The sequence below is a fragment of the Triturus cristatus genome, chromosome 12, assembly GCF_964204655.1.
Source record: "Triturus cristatus chromosome 12, aTriCri1.1, whole genome shotgun sequence".
In the NCBI taxonomy this organism is placed as follows: Eukaryota; Metazoa; Chordata; class Amphibia; order Caudata; family Salamandridae; genus Triturus; species Triturus cristatus.
In genome coordinates, this window is record NC_140595.1 from 757639578 (window position 1) to 757651572 (window position 11995).

An 11995-nucleotide genomic window follows, 5' to 3' on the forward strand; every position below is an offset into this window, starting at 1 on the left:
TAAATAGTTGTCAGCTTCATTGGCATTCAGATTGTGTTTCTTTAGGCACAAGATAATAGATGAGCATATATACACTGCTTTTACATGGTAACCATAGTAAGCAAGTTGTTGCTAACTATGCATTTGGGTTCTGTTACAGGTATGACAGATATGATTTCCTTGAAGATAACCAGATGGAATGGGTCAGCTGGTGATCCTTGTTTTTCTGCTGTTTGACACTAGTTCTTTAAATGATTGATTAAATAATAGGGAAAAGAAGGTTAGGATGCATCTTTCAGTTGTTTGAGTAAATTATTATAGTTATGGTGCATATTGTTTCTTGAGTTGAGTAATGTTTAAAGCATTTTTCTCTCTAAAGTGAGTAGCCAGAGCTTCATTGAGCATTTGGTAAGATGCCGGTTATTGGGAGAAAGCTTTAGGGTCTTTCAATGCAGAAATGATTCAGAGGACCTGTGGTGACAGATGCAAAAGTAAGACGAGCAAACCCTATTAAAGCATAACATTCCCTAAACAAGATCTCACCTAATATACAAGCACAACACTTATGTGAATAATGCTTAAATACTACAACCTACCAAATAACAATTAATTTCTAATGTAGCTACATTTATATCTACTAACTATTAAACATATATTAAAATATATTAAGTGAAAGCTAGTAATGGAGCTGATGTGTGTGTTTATGTGTGTATGAGTCTGTGTGCTAAAATATTAAAATACCAATGCTCTCATACCCTCCTAAGTTCCAAAACAAGGTAAAAGTGAATACTTGTGGTGGTCTATGCAGCTTAATGCAACCTACACTGAAGAAAGGAAGTTCCACTCTGTCCCAGGAATACATTTATCTGGTAAGAGGTTTTAATCTATTGGATATAATAACTGATATGTAATAAACAACTGGTAAAGCAGTGGGCAAGCACCTACAGTGTGACTGTTAGTGACAGAACCCAGATTCAGGTATTCAATTACATATTCAGGTGTAGCAGAAGAGCATATGAGCCACTGTGAGAAAGAGTCTGCTGCCTGCCCAAAGAATTCCCTTAGTTTAGATTTGAAGCATCACTGATGTCACAGAACCCTGTCTGAAGAAAAACATAATAAATTAATTCCTTTATGATTCAACGTATTTAACCAATCTCAATTTTCACTACTTACAAGTGCTGATTGTGAGAAATTGGGTTGTTGGTTGACAGGGGTGTTACCCCTGGTCAAGCAGTAACCACAATACTTGTCAGGGCGAGGAGCAAGATAACCTTAAATTAACCTGTGCTCAACCCTCTGGTAGAATAGTGAGGCTTAACTTAGAGGCAATGTGTAAAGTATTTAGGCAGCACATAAACAGTAATACTGTAAAAATACAATAAAAGAAAAATCCCAAACCAATTTAGAAATATAGAGAGAATTATAATAAATGATTTGACTTCAAAACTACAAAAATCCAAACCGTAGAACTGGAGTTATCAATATTCAAATATTATAGTGAAAATAGTGCCAAAAAGCACAAAGAGCCAACTAGGGATATCTGGTCACACTGGACCTGGTCAAAGTCACAAGTTCAGGCCAACCGTTATAGAGCGCAGGTCCACTACAGTCATCAGGATAGCCCCGCTAAAGTTTCTCAAATCTGTGCAAAGAGTTCCGTACACGGTAGCGTGACCAGGAAGGAGCAGGGAGAGCATCATGGGAGGCTGCCAGAGTAGCGAGAAGAGCAGGCCAGGCTTCGCGGATAGGCATTGTTGGAGCTTCACGGGAGGTCAATGCCACGTGAAGGGTCTGGTAGACTGAGCTTTGTGTTGAATTGTGGTGTGAGCGGCATGGTCTCGGTGCAAATGGGTCTTTTCACATGCGCCGGAGAGCCCAAGAGCTTGAATACAGCTCTATGAGGCACACTAAAGGTGGTCCAAGACCTAAGGACCACCACTTGGGAGCCAGGAACTCAATTCAGCTAGGTCCAGGTATTGGTTCAGGATGTTGGAGAGCCTTTTATGTCACTGAAGCCCAGACAAGGATGCCAGAAGACTAGCCCTTGGGGTCACTCTGTAGCCCTGGGTTCAATATGAAGTTGCAAGTCCAGTTATTCATGCACAGGCAAGAGGGCAGCAGGGCAGAAAGGAAGAAATTCAGCAAGGCAACAGCAGATCAGCAGTCCTTTCAGCAGCACAGCAGTCCTACTTCCAGGCAGAGTATCCACAGGTCCAAAGGTGTACTGAAGGGTGATGTCTGAGGTCCCTTTTTATATCCTGGTACCCAGGTTCTGGAAGGTGGGAGAAGCTTCTAGACAGTGGCTTTTCTGTTCATGAGATTTCCCACCTCCCTTGTCCTGGCTCAATTCTGGCTGCAGTAAGAATGTTGGGTTGTTAGGCCCTTTGTGTGAAGGCAGAGCATTGGCTATTCAGTTGTAAGTGAGGCTGTGCTCAGCTTCGCCCCCCGCAATCTGTCAGTTGATTACACATCTATGCACACCTAATCAATCTATTATATGACTGTCTGGGAGGAATTCACAAAGTCTAATTGTCAGCTACACCCAGTCATGTGGCCTAAGTCAGGCTAGATATAAACAAGAAACAATAGCTCCTGTGAATTAATATCTACTGACACCTTTTCACTAAACATTTGTATATGTGAAAAACTGTTTTTTATAAAGATGGTGTCATATAAACACACTTGTCTACTTAGATTGACCTCTCTTGTGTGTTTTTGGTGAATCTCTTTCAGACATCACGCATAACCCTTGTTATTGCCATTTTGTGTTTTTTGGATTATCATAAATCAGTAGATATTAATTCACAAGAGCCATTGTTTCTTGTTTATATACTTAATTCACCCTAGGCTCCGTTGTGAGTAGGGTCCCCTTGTACTTTCTTTAAGACAGGCTCGAGGCACAAAAGGGGTAAGTGCAGGAAAATGCCAACTCGCTCAAAGTGGCATTTTCAAAATTGTAATGAAGAATCTGACTTTACCATTAAAGAGGGTTTATCATTACACTTTCATAGACACCAAACAAGATATAGCCACCAGCTACAATTTGTTAATTACAGCTTATTAAATGCCATAAGGAGTCTTCAATGGTATATCCTATGGGAGAGGTAGGCTACACAGATTTGAAAAAATAATTATGGAGTTTTATCATTACCAGAGCAAGTATAACTTAATAAGACATGTCCCACCTTTCAATCAAACAGTACCCTGCCCTGTGGGCTCCCTAAGGCTTTCTTTAGGGGTGACGTATATGTAAAAAAGAAGAGTTTGGGGATTGGCAAGGGGGTTTAAATGCCAAGTCAACATGGCAGTTTAAAACTGCATTCAGACCTGGGACATGTTTTATAGCACTACTTAAGTGGGTGGCACAATAAGTGCCCGGAGGCCCACTAGTAGGATTCAATTTACAGGCCCTAGGTAAATGGTATACAACTCTAAAAGGAGTGTAAAGTAAATGAAACATGCCAATTGAGTATAAGGCAATTTAACAGTGGTTTAGGGCGAGAGCACAGACACTTTAAGGCTGGTTATTAGTGGTAAAATGCACAGATTCCTAAGGACAACAAAAAACAATCAGTAAAAAGTAAAGGGAAAAAAAGGCAAACTGTTTGGGGATTGCCCTGCAGAGAGGGCCAGGAACAACACTGCTGATTTGTATTGGTCTAGGTTATAACTTGTATTTGTGTTCAGTCGTTAATGGATTTGTGTATGCATCATTCTGAGAGACAATTCTTTGATGAGTAGGCATAGAGATAGTAGTTAAAAAGTCTGGTTCAAAATATGCACTTTTCCAGCCAAATGAAATGAAGAATTGATCTCAACTTTTTTCAGTTTCTGATCAAATTATTTCGCTGGAAGATGGGTCCACAGTGGTAACTGGTAAACATAGAAGGTATTCTATAGTACTTGTCTGAAATTAGTGCAAGATCTAAAGAGAATGTTATGAGTTTAAATCAAGGGAGTAGCAGGAGCAAAGGAGTTGAGGTAATCAATTGCAATATCAAAAGAATCATCAGACACAATATTAGGGTCATTCATACCTGGCTGTTTATAGGATTGCCGCCCCATGAGGGATTGGTTAGAGAATGCTGAATGACCAGTTTTAAAAAAAGGCTGTGTTGTTGTTATGATATTGACTACCAGAGGAAGGGTTTACCAAGCATTTATTGTTATTTTCAGTTTTAGTTGTTTACTCATTCCACTATCACTGATTTTTTCTTGTTGAAAATTACTGAAGGAAAAGACTAATTATTTTACTGAGTCATGACTACACCAACATAAACATATTTGGCTCGAACCTTCCTTGTACATCCTCAGAATGACAGTGATAATCACTAGGGGAACCCCTGGCTGGCTCAGTAGACATGGAAAGCTCTACAAACCAAGACCCCACCAGCAGAATACAAATATAGCTATTCTACCTATGATTTAAGAAACTGAATGAAAATATTATGAGATATACCTGGATTATAGTTGTACAGCAATGAGAAACCTCTACTTTATGGAGAAAGTGTGGATATTGAAGGATAATCCAATAGTGGCAATTTCACCAGGATAGGGATTGTCTAGTAAAGGAGTTTCCACTGATGGTTTCTCCTCCAAATTTAGCACTTCCTCCAGAAACTGGAGATTATTTCATTACCAACCAACTCTAAATCTGACCATATTTATTGAGATGTTACAAATTCTGAAAGCAGAATGGTTGTATACCTCTATGTATTATGCACTCAGGTGCAGAGCACCAAAAGTTTATTGGTCTACCATTGTTCTAAATGTGTAGTGCGATACAAATTTGTGCCTGAGTTAATCTGCTGAACCCTACAATTTTGCTGACTAATAGAAGAAACTACTTTATCTTTCCAGGTCCCCATATCCACTTGCAGTCCCAGTTGTTCCCCTGGATTTAGGAAAACTGCTATAGAAGGACAACCAGACTGCTGTTTTTTATGTGTCCCATGTGCAGAGGGAGAGATAACTAATGAAACTGGTAAGCAGACTATCTGCACGAAATCTGAACAATAGCAAAGAGAAGACACAAGACCAATTAAACACATGTATTTGTTTCTTATTGCAGACTCAGTAGAGTGTACCAAGTGCCCGTGGGACCAGTGGCCAAATTTGAAACATGACAAATGCAGCATGAAGCCAATTAGCTTCCTCTCATACGAAGAGCCATTAGGCTTTACCATGACAACTGTTGCTATTATTTTTTCATTGATCTCTGTTGCAATCCTAGGACTACTTCTACATTCACAGAACACTCCTATTGTCAAAGCCAACAACCGTATCCTCAGCTACCTCCTGCTGCTTTCTCTCATGCTATGCTTTCTCTGTTCATTGGCTTTCGTTGGTTATCCTACACCAGAGAAGTGCCTCCTTCGACAAGTTGCCTTTGGTATTACTTTTGCTCTATGTGTCTCTTGCATTTTGGCCAAAACCATCATGGTGGTCATTGCCTTCAATGCAACCAAACCAAACAGTAACTTAAGGAAGTGGGTTGGGCCCAATGCTTCTTACACGGCCATCAGTGTTGGCACAATCATGCAGGTTATTTTGTGTTTATTTTGGCTGATTTTCTCACCACCTTTTTCAGAATATAATGCCCACACACAACCTGAAATAATCATAGTTGAATGTAATGAGGGGTCTCCAACCGCTTTCTGGTGCATGCTGGGATATCTTGGACTTCTTGCTACCATATGTTTCATAATGGCCTTTCTGTCCAGAAAACTACCCAACAGCTTTAATGAGGCTAAATATATTACCTTCAGCATGCTCTCCTTCCTCAGTGTTTGGCTTGCATTTGTTCCAGCCTATCTTAGCACCCGAGGAAAGTATATGGTGGCAATGGAGATATTTGCAATCTTGTCATCCAGTTCATCTCTAGTTGCCTGCATATTTTTCCCAAAGTGTTACATCATTCTTCTGAGGCCTGAGAAGAACACTAAAGAGTTCCTTATGGGCAGATACTGATGCAAAAGAAACACAAGTAAATGAGTATGTTTCTCAAACAGTAAAGGATACCATGACTGTAACGTTTTTTAAATGACCTACATTTCCTTTTTTAATTTTTGATATTATGATGGAACTAAATATTATGCAGAGAATAAAAAAGGAAAAAAGTAAGGGAGCACTTCAATTAATCCAAACCATAGTGCAGAACTTGACTGAACTGTTCTTTGCCATCATCTAAAAGGATCAAACATTTACAAATCTGTGTTGGCCATGCTTTAATAATGTCAGTTCATCCTGTATTGCTAAACAAAATACATGTCAATGGGAAGACCAGCAACCTCAAGCATTACTGCCTTCTTTGACCTTATTGGTGATTCATAATGAACCTATGGGAGAAACATTTGGGCGTGTGCAATTGTAACAAATAGTTCCTCTATGCTGATGATTGTAGCAAAGTAACAGAATAGAAGAATAGTAATGAACTAGAATCATGCATTCTTTCATATATTAATACATTCTCTATTGTGCATTGGTAGTCATTATTTGTTTAGGTTTATGTTCTTCTTTTGTTTACTATAATGCTTTCCATTTTCTCCACATCACAAAGATATAGGTAACAATTTTGGTATGGTCTAAGACAAAATTCACTGGCCGCTGTATTATTATTTCGAAAGAAGTCCATTGCCTCCATGGTAGAGTATATATCAGTCTTTTCTTAGCAATATGGATTTTTTAACAGGATCCAACATTAGATTTGTAGGTCTTGGATTACTGGAATAGCGGCATACCTCGGCTAAAATAGTTATATGATGTCAGTTAAAACTATATAAAGGTGACACTCACTAACCCTACTTTGTACGTTTGTGCAATGTTGGCACAACACTTGCTGCGCCAAGCCTCAAAGTTCACAAAGCAAAACCAAAGGGGATGATGGACGGAGTGTTGAACATTGCAATCACTCACCCCCAGTCAACGGATCTGGGTTTAATCCATCATCATTCTTTAGTCCACTTCGCCACCTCAGTTCAGACATGGCCATATGCAAATCAGTCTGACCCTGTGCCTCATGGCAACTGTCCAGCCCGAACTGCCAAGCCATGTCCTCCCTGGACCGGAAACAAGCATCCTGGGACCGAGTTCTGGCTAATCAGCCGTCATCAGCCAGGCTAGCTTGAATCCAGTGGCAAAGTGAACAAGGGACCCACGTCTGTGCATACCCGCCAACTTAGGGCGAACAAAGCAAAATCAAGTTATCCTGGCTGAAGAGGGGTGAAACCCTGAAACCGGTCCTAGGATGCTTGTTTCCAGTCCAGGGAGGTCCTGGCTTGGCAGTTCAGGCTGGACTGTTCCCATGAGGCACAGGGTCAAGACTGATTTGCATATGGCTGGGTTCAAGCTGGAACAGCATGGTGAGCAAAAAAACAATGGATTGAGGCCCACATCTCTGTACTGGGGTGAATGTATGAATTGTTCTGCATTCTCTCCATCAACTGTTGTTTTTGCATTTGTCACCCCGAGTGGGAAGGGTATGCCCAGACGTGGGTCCCATTCTCTCCATGCCACTGGAATCAAGCTATCCTGGCTGAAGAGGGATGAAATCCTTAAACCGGTCCTAGGATGCTTGTTTCCAGTCCAGGGAGGACCTGGCTTGGCAGTTCGGGCTGGACCGTTCCCATGAGGCACAGGGTCAAGACTGATTTGCATATGGCTGGGTTCAAACTGAAACGACATGGTGAGCAAAAAAATGATGGATTTAGGTCCAGATCTCTGTACTGGGGTAAATGTATAACATTGTTCTGCATTCTGTCCATCAACTGTTGTTTTTGCATTTGTCACTCGGAGTGGGAAGGGTATGCCCAGACGTGGATCCCGTGCTCTCCATGCCACTGGAATCAAGCTATCCTGGCTGAAGAGGGGTGAGACCCTGAAACCGGTCCTAGGATGCTTTTTTCCAGTCCAGGGAGGACCTGGCTTGGCAGTTGGGGCTGGACTGTTCCCATGAGGCACAGGGTCAAGACTGATTTGCATATGGCTGGGTTCAAACTGGAACGGCATGGTGAGCAAAAAAAACAATGGATTGAGGCCCACATCTCTGTACTGGGGTGAATGTATGACATTGTTCTGCATTCTGTCCATCAACTGTTGTTTTTGCATTTGTCACCCCGAGTGGGAAGGGTATGCCCGGACGTGGCTCCCGTGCTCTCCATGCCACTGGAATCAAGCTATCCTGGCTGAAGAGGGGTGAAACCCCGAAACCGGTCCTAGGATGCTTGTTTCCAGTCCAGGGAGGACCTGGATTGGCAGTTCGGGCTGGACTGCTCCCATGAGGCACAGGGTCAAGACTGATTTGCATATGGCTGGGTTCAAACTGGAATGGCATGGTGAGCAAGAAAACGATGGATTTAGGCCCAGATTTCTGTACTGGGGTGAATGTATGACAGTGTTCTGGATTCTGTCCATAAACTGTTGTTTTTGCATTTCAAAGTTCACAAAGGCACCAACAGGAAAATCCAGAAACAAGATTCTTAGAACCTGCCTAACCTTCTGTAAGTTCCATCCCTTGCCCTTCTCTTAACATTTTACATCAAAGAAGAGGCTGTTGAAAGTCTGTTTCAATACTGCTTGTATTTTGGTTGAATAGCATTCATGATTAGTGATCTAATGACATTGACAATCGTCTTGACATGAAATTATCTTGCATTGTTAAATCAAGCTGTAAAATACACTAAAGAAGTGTCCCCTGGTTTGAAGACATATGCTATTGTGTCTGGTTCAGGCCAGATCCTATTTATAATCAAAAGTTTAAAATTCTCTAGGTTCTGGTCAATCTCATTATAGGTTGATCACACATCTACTGTAGGTGGTCGGGTCATAAATTTGAGTTATTTAATCACATGCCACAGTAGGAGTGGGCAATGTGTCTGTGGACACAGTACTGCAATCCTTGAAGCTGTATAAGCTATGTTTTCAGGTATCTTGAAACAAATCCTAATGGTTTAGACAGATCAAATGCCAGAGTTGCATTGGTTGGTCAGAGGTAAGTGCATGATTTCAAGTTGGTTGACCTCATTTTTTTTTGTGCAATGCCAGTTTAATGGCAGCAGTGGCTTTTCAGCACTCTATGCATGAGTTAGGTCAGACAATGAGGAAACAGTGAGTACTCATGGTGAATCCAGTCCATATGCTCGGTGGAAAGATGGGTTTTTAGATATTTGTGGAGTTTCTGGAAGTCAGAATCAAGGTGAAGGGGTAAAGGTAGGTGGATCCTATGTACTGCGACTTAGGAGCACCGTTTTCTTCCCGAACACAATTTATATATTAATTGGCGCACTGCTAGTCAACTTTGTGAAGATGGCCATAGGCATCTTCTCTGGTGATATGGTAACTGGCAATTTAAATGTAGTTTCAGGAACTGGTGTGCAGTGTCTTTTAGGCCATGCACAGTGTTTTAAATTCCACGCTCTGCTCAAATGGAAGCTAGTGGATCAATATCAGTTCAAACATGATATGATAAGTTCCTTTGAAGTTCTTGAATGCTGTACTTTATTGTACCCACAAAATAAAGCTGGTATATTGATATTTGGTTCAGTCTGCACTTCGGCCTTAGGCCTTCATGATTTGAATCCTGCAAAATATATCTAGCCTACATGTTCATCTTTTTTTTCCATTGTACTATGAAATATCGAGGCTAGGAATGTTACGATAAACTGATACTGTGGACATAATATTGAGGTACAAAATATTAAGGGAAGGGTATTCTTAACTCCACGTCTGTGCCCCTGTGCGCTTTAATTTGGACCCTGGGCAAGTGGACACTTATCCTAAGGAATCTTGTGCCTGGACCTAATCGTTGTATTCGCCACCACTGTTCGCCGGACCCGCTTCCCGGGTCCCGCTTCACGGACAAATCAGCGGAGTACCTGTAGATTCCTCAGCAGCTGGGGAGGTTTGTGGCAGTACATCAGGGCTGCGAGCGTTACCGCAGGGACTCCATCTCCCAGGAGTCCCTGCCTGGCCAATAGCTGACACCTGGCCCGCTCTCCCTGCAAGCCACGCCCCCAGCGTACTGGCTGCATTTAAAAACATCCTCTTTCCCTGGGGCTGGTGGGACTCTGTGCGCTTTAATTTGGACCCTGGGCAAGTGGACACTTATCCTAAGGAATCTTGTGCCTGGACCTAATCGTTGTATTCGCCACCACTGTTCGCCGGACCCGCTTCACGGGTCCCGCTTCACGGACAAATCAGCGGAGTACCTGTAGTTTCCTCGGCAGCTGGGGAGGTTTGTGGCAGTACAGCAGGGCTGCGAGCGTTACCGCAGGGACTCCATCTCCCAGGAGTCCCTGCCTGGCCAATAGCTGACACCTGGCCCGCTCTCCCTGCAAGCCACGCCCCCAGCGTATACGTACTTAATCTCGCTCACGTCCGCTAACACGGGTCGCGCGCGGGTCGAAGCCCGGAGCGAAGCCCGGGCAAAGGGCGGGCAGTCTGTGGCAGTCCGGGGCTGTCCTGGGCCGGGTCGGGCCACCTCCCTGACAATAACACTTCTATTGTCAGACATATAGAGGTTTATTAATATTAATATTATTATTATCTGGCTATCACTATAGCCTGTGTTAATGTCCACCCGTTCAGGGAAGAGCCTCAGGAGAGGAGGAGAGGGTGGAGCCAGTTGTATTGTAGGCACTATGGATCAGTTTATTACACGGTTAGCTGCTGTCATAGAGAAGGAGATTGTAATGACAGAGCGGCGTCTCTCCCAAGAACTTCCTCTATCGAAACGGTCCTCATTGGGTTCCCTGGCGTTTGTTACCTCGCCTGTATGCAGTTCAGATCCCCTCTCAATTACACCCCCTCCACTGGAGCATTTACGGGTTGCATCTTTGAGGGCCAGTATAGATAGGTTGGAGAGCTTGGCAGCCATATCTATTCCCCCTCCTGTTGATAGCAGTAGTTCTGACCCATGCTCCAGTGAACTCCCTGTCCGCGCTATCACTCCTACTATCCAAGTTAATGTCCCTCAGCCACCTGTGATACCACTGACGGTATCCAAGAATGTAACTTACACCAAAAGGAAAAGGATTGCTAGCCCACGAAAAGGCAGCTTGCCAAAACTTCTTAAGAGACCAAGGAAGTATAGTGCTAGGGGAATAGGAACTAAAGCGGGTGAGGGGTTGGGCATGAAAAACCCCGGGATGGATAAGGGGGATGACCACTCAGGCCTCATGATTGAGGAAGCATGTGTAGATCCAACATCAGACTGTCATTTAGCTCCACCTAATGACTTTGTAACAATTACACAATTTGAAGATCATTATTGTCTCCGATTGTAGAGAGAGTAAAAGGGTTGGGAGAGAGGTTGGATAGATTCGAACAAGCAACCTTGGATAATTTCTTCTCTCTAAAAACCCTTATCAAACTGCACTCTAAAATCAGGGAGGATGGACAGGGAGGGGATAGTGGCACCCGGATGTTTCCTGCATCCACACAGGCCACACCAACCGCCTCTAACACAGCAAACTCTGTAAATATGTTGGCTTTGACTAATGTACCTGCTGTACAGGTTGCGGATACCTCAGGTAGTGCTAGTCAATTAAGCCTTTTGAAGTCCCGGTAAAGAAGCCTATCCGGGCTGAGCTGCCGGGTAGGAAGGGACCTCCTAAATATAAGGGAACCTCAAATGGGATTGCCAAAGGCAATGGTCCCGATCAAGCCCACTCGCCCAGAACTTGTATTAACCTCCTCAGAGAAACCCAGCCAGAAGAATCTTCCCCCAAAGCGGCTCCAACTTTTCCACTGATGAATTTGCCCCCCGAGTGCCACCCGTATGTCGCCATACTTACTAACGTACCCACCTTGAAGGATGATCATTATGAATCCCACCAGGCTTTAAAAAATAAAACCATGCACTGGTTAAAGACCAATAGACCTCTTCCTAGGGGTCTAGATGGGTTGATCCTAGGAGTGAGAAGGGTAGGGTGGGTAGGTTATGGTCGTAAACACCTAGAAGGAGACTGTGTGGTGGTAAACTTCAAAGACAATAGGGTTGCTCAAACTATTTGCA

General features: G+C 43.0%; 1 protein-coding gene across 1 annotated transcript in view; it reads left to right on the forward strand.

Moving 5' to 3' along the window:
* LOC146782725 (extracellular calcium-sensing receptor-like) overlaps positions 1-5952 on the forward strand; it is a 95041-nt gene extending 89089 nt beyond the window's left edge. The window contains exons 5-6 of the mRNA XM_085637209.1: positions 4843-4966; positions 5060-5952. Of these exons, the coding sequence (XP_085493335.1) occupies positions 4843-4966; positions 5060-5952 (1017 nt within the window). The remainder of the gene's footprint in view (positions 1-4842; positions 4967-5059) is intronic.
* Positions 5953-11995: the final 6043 nt, after the last annotated feature.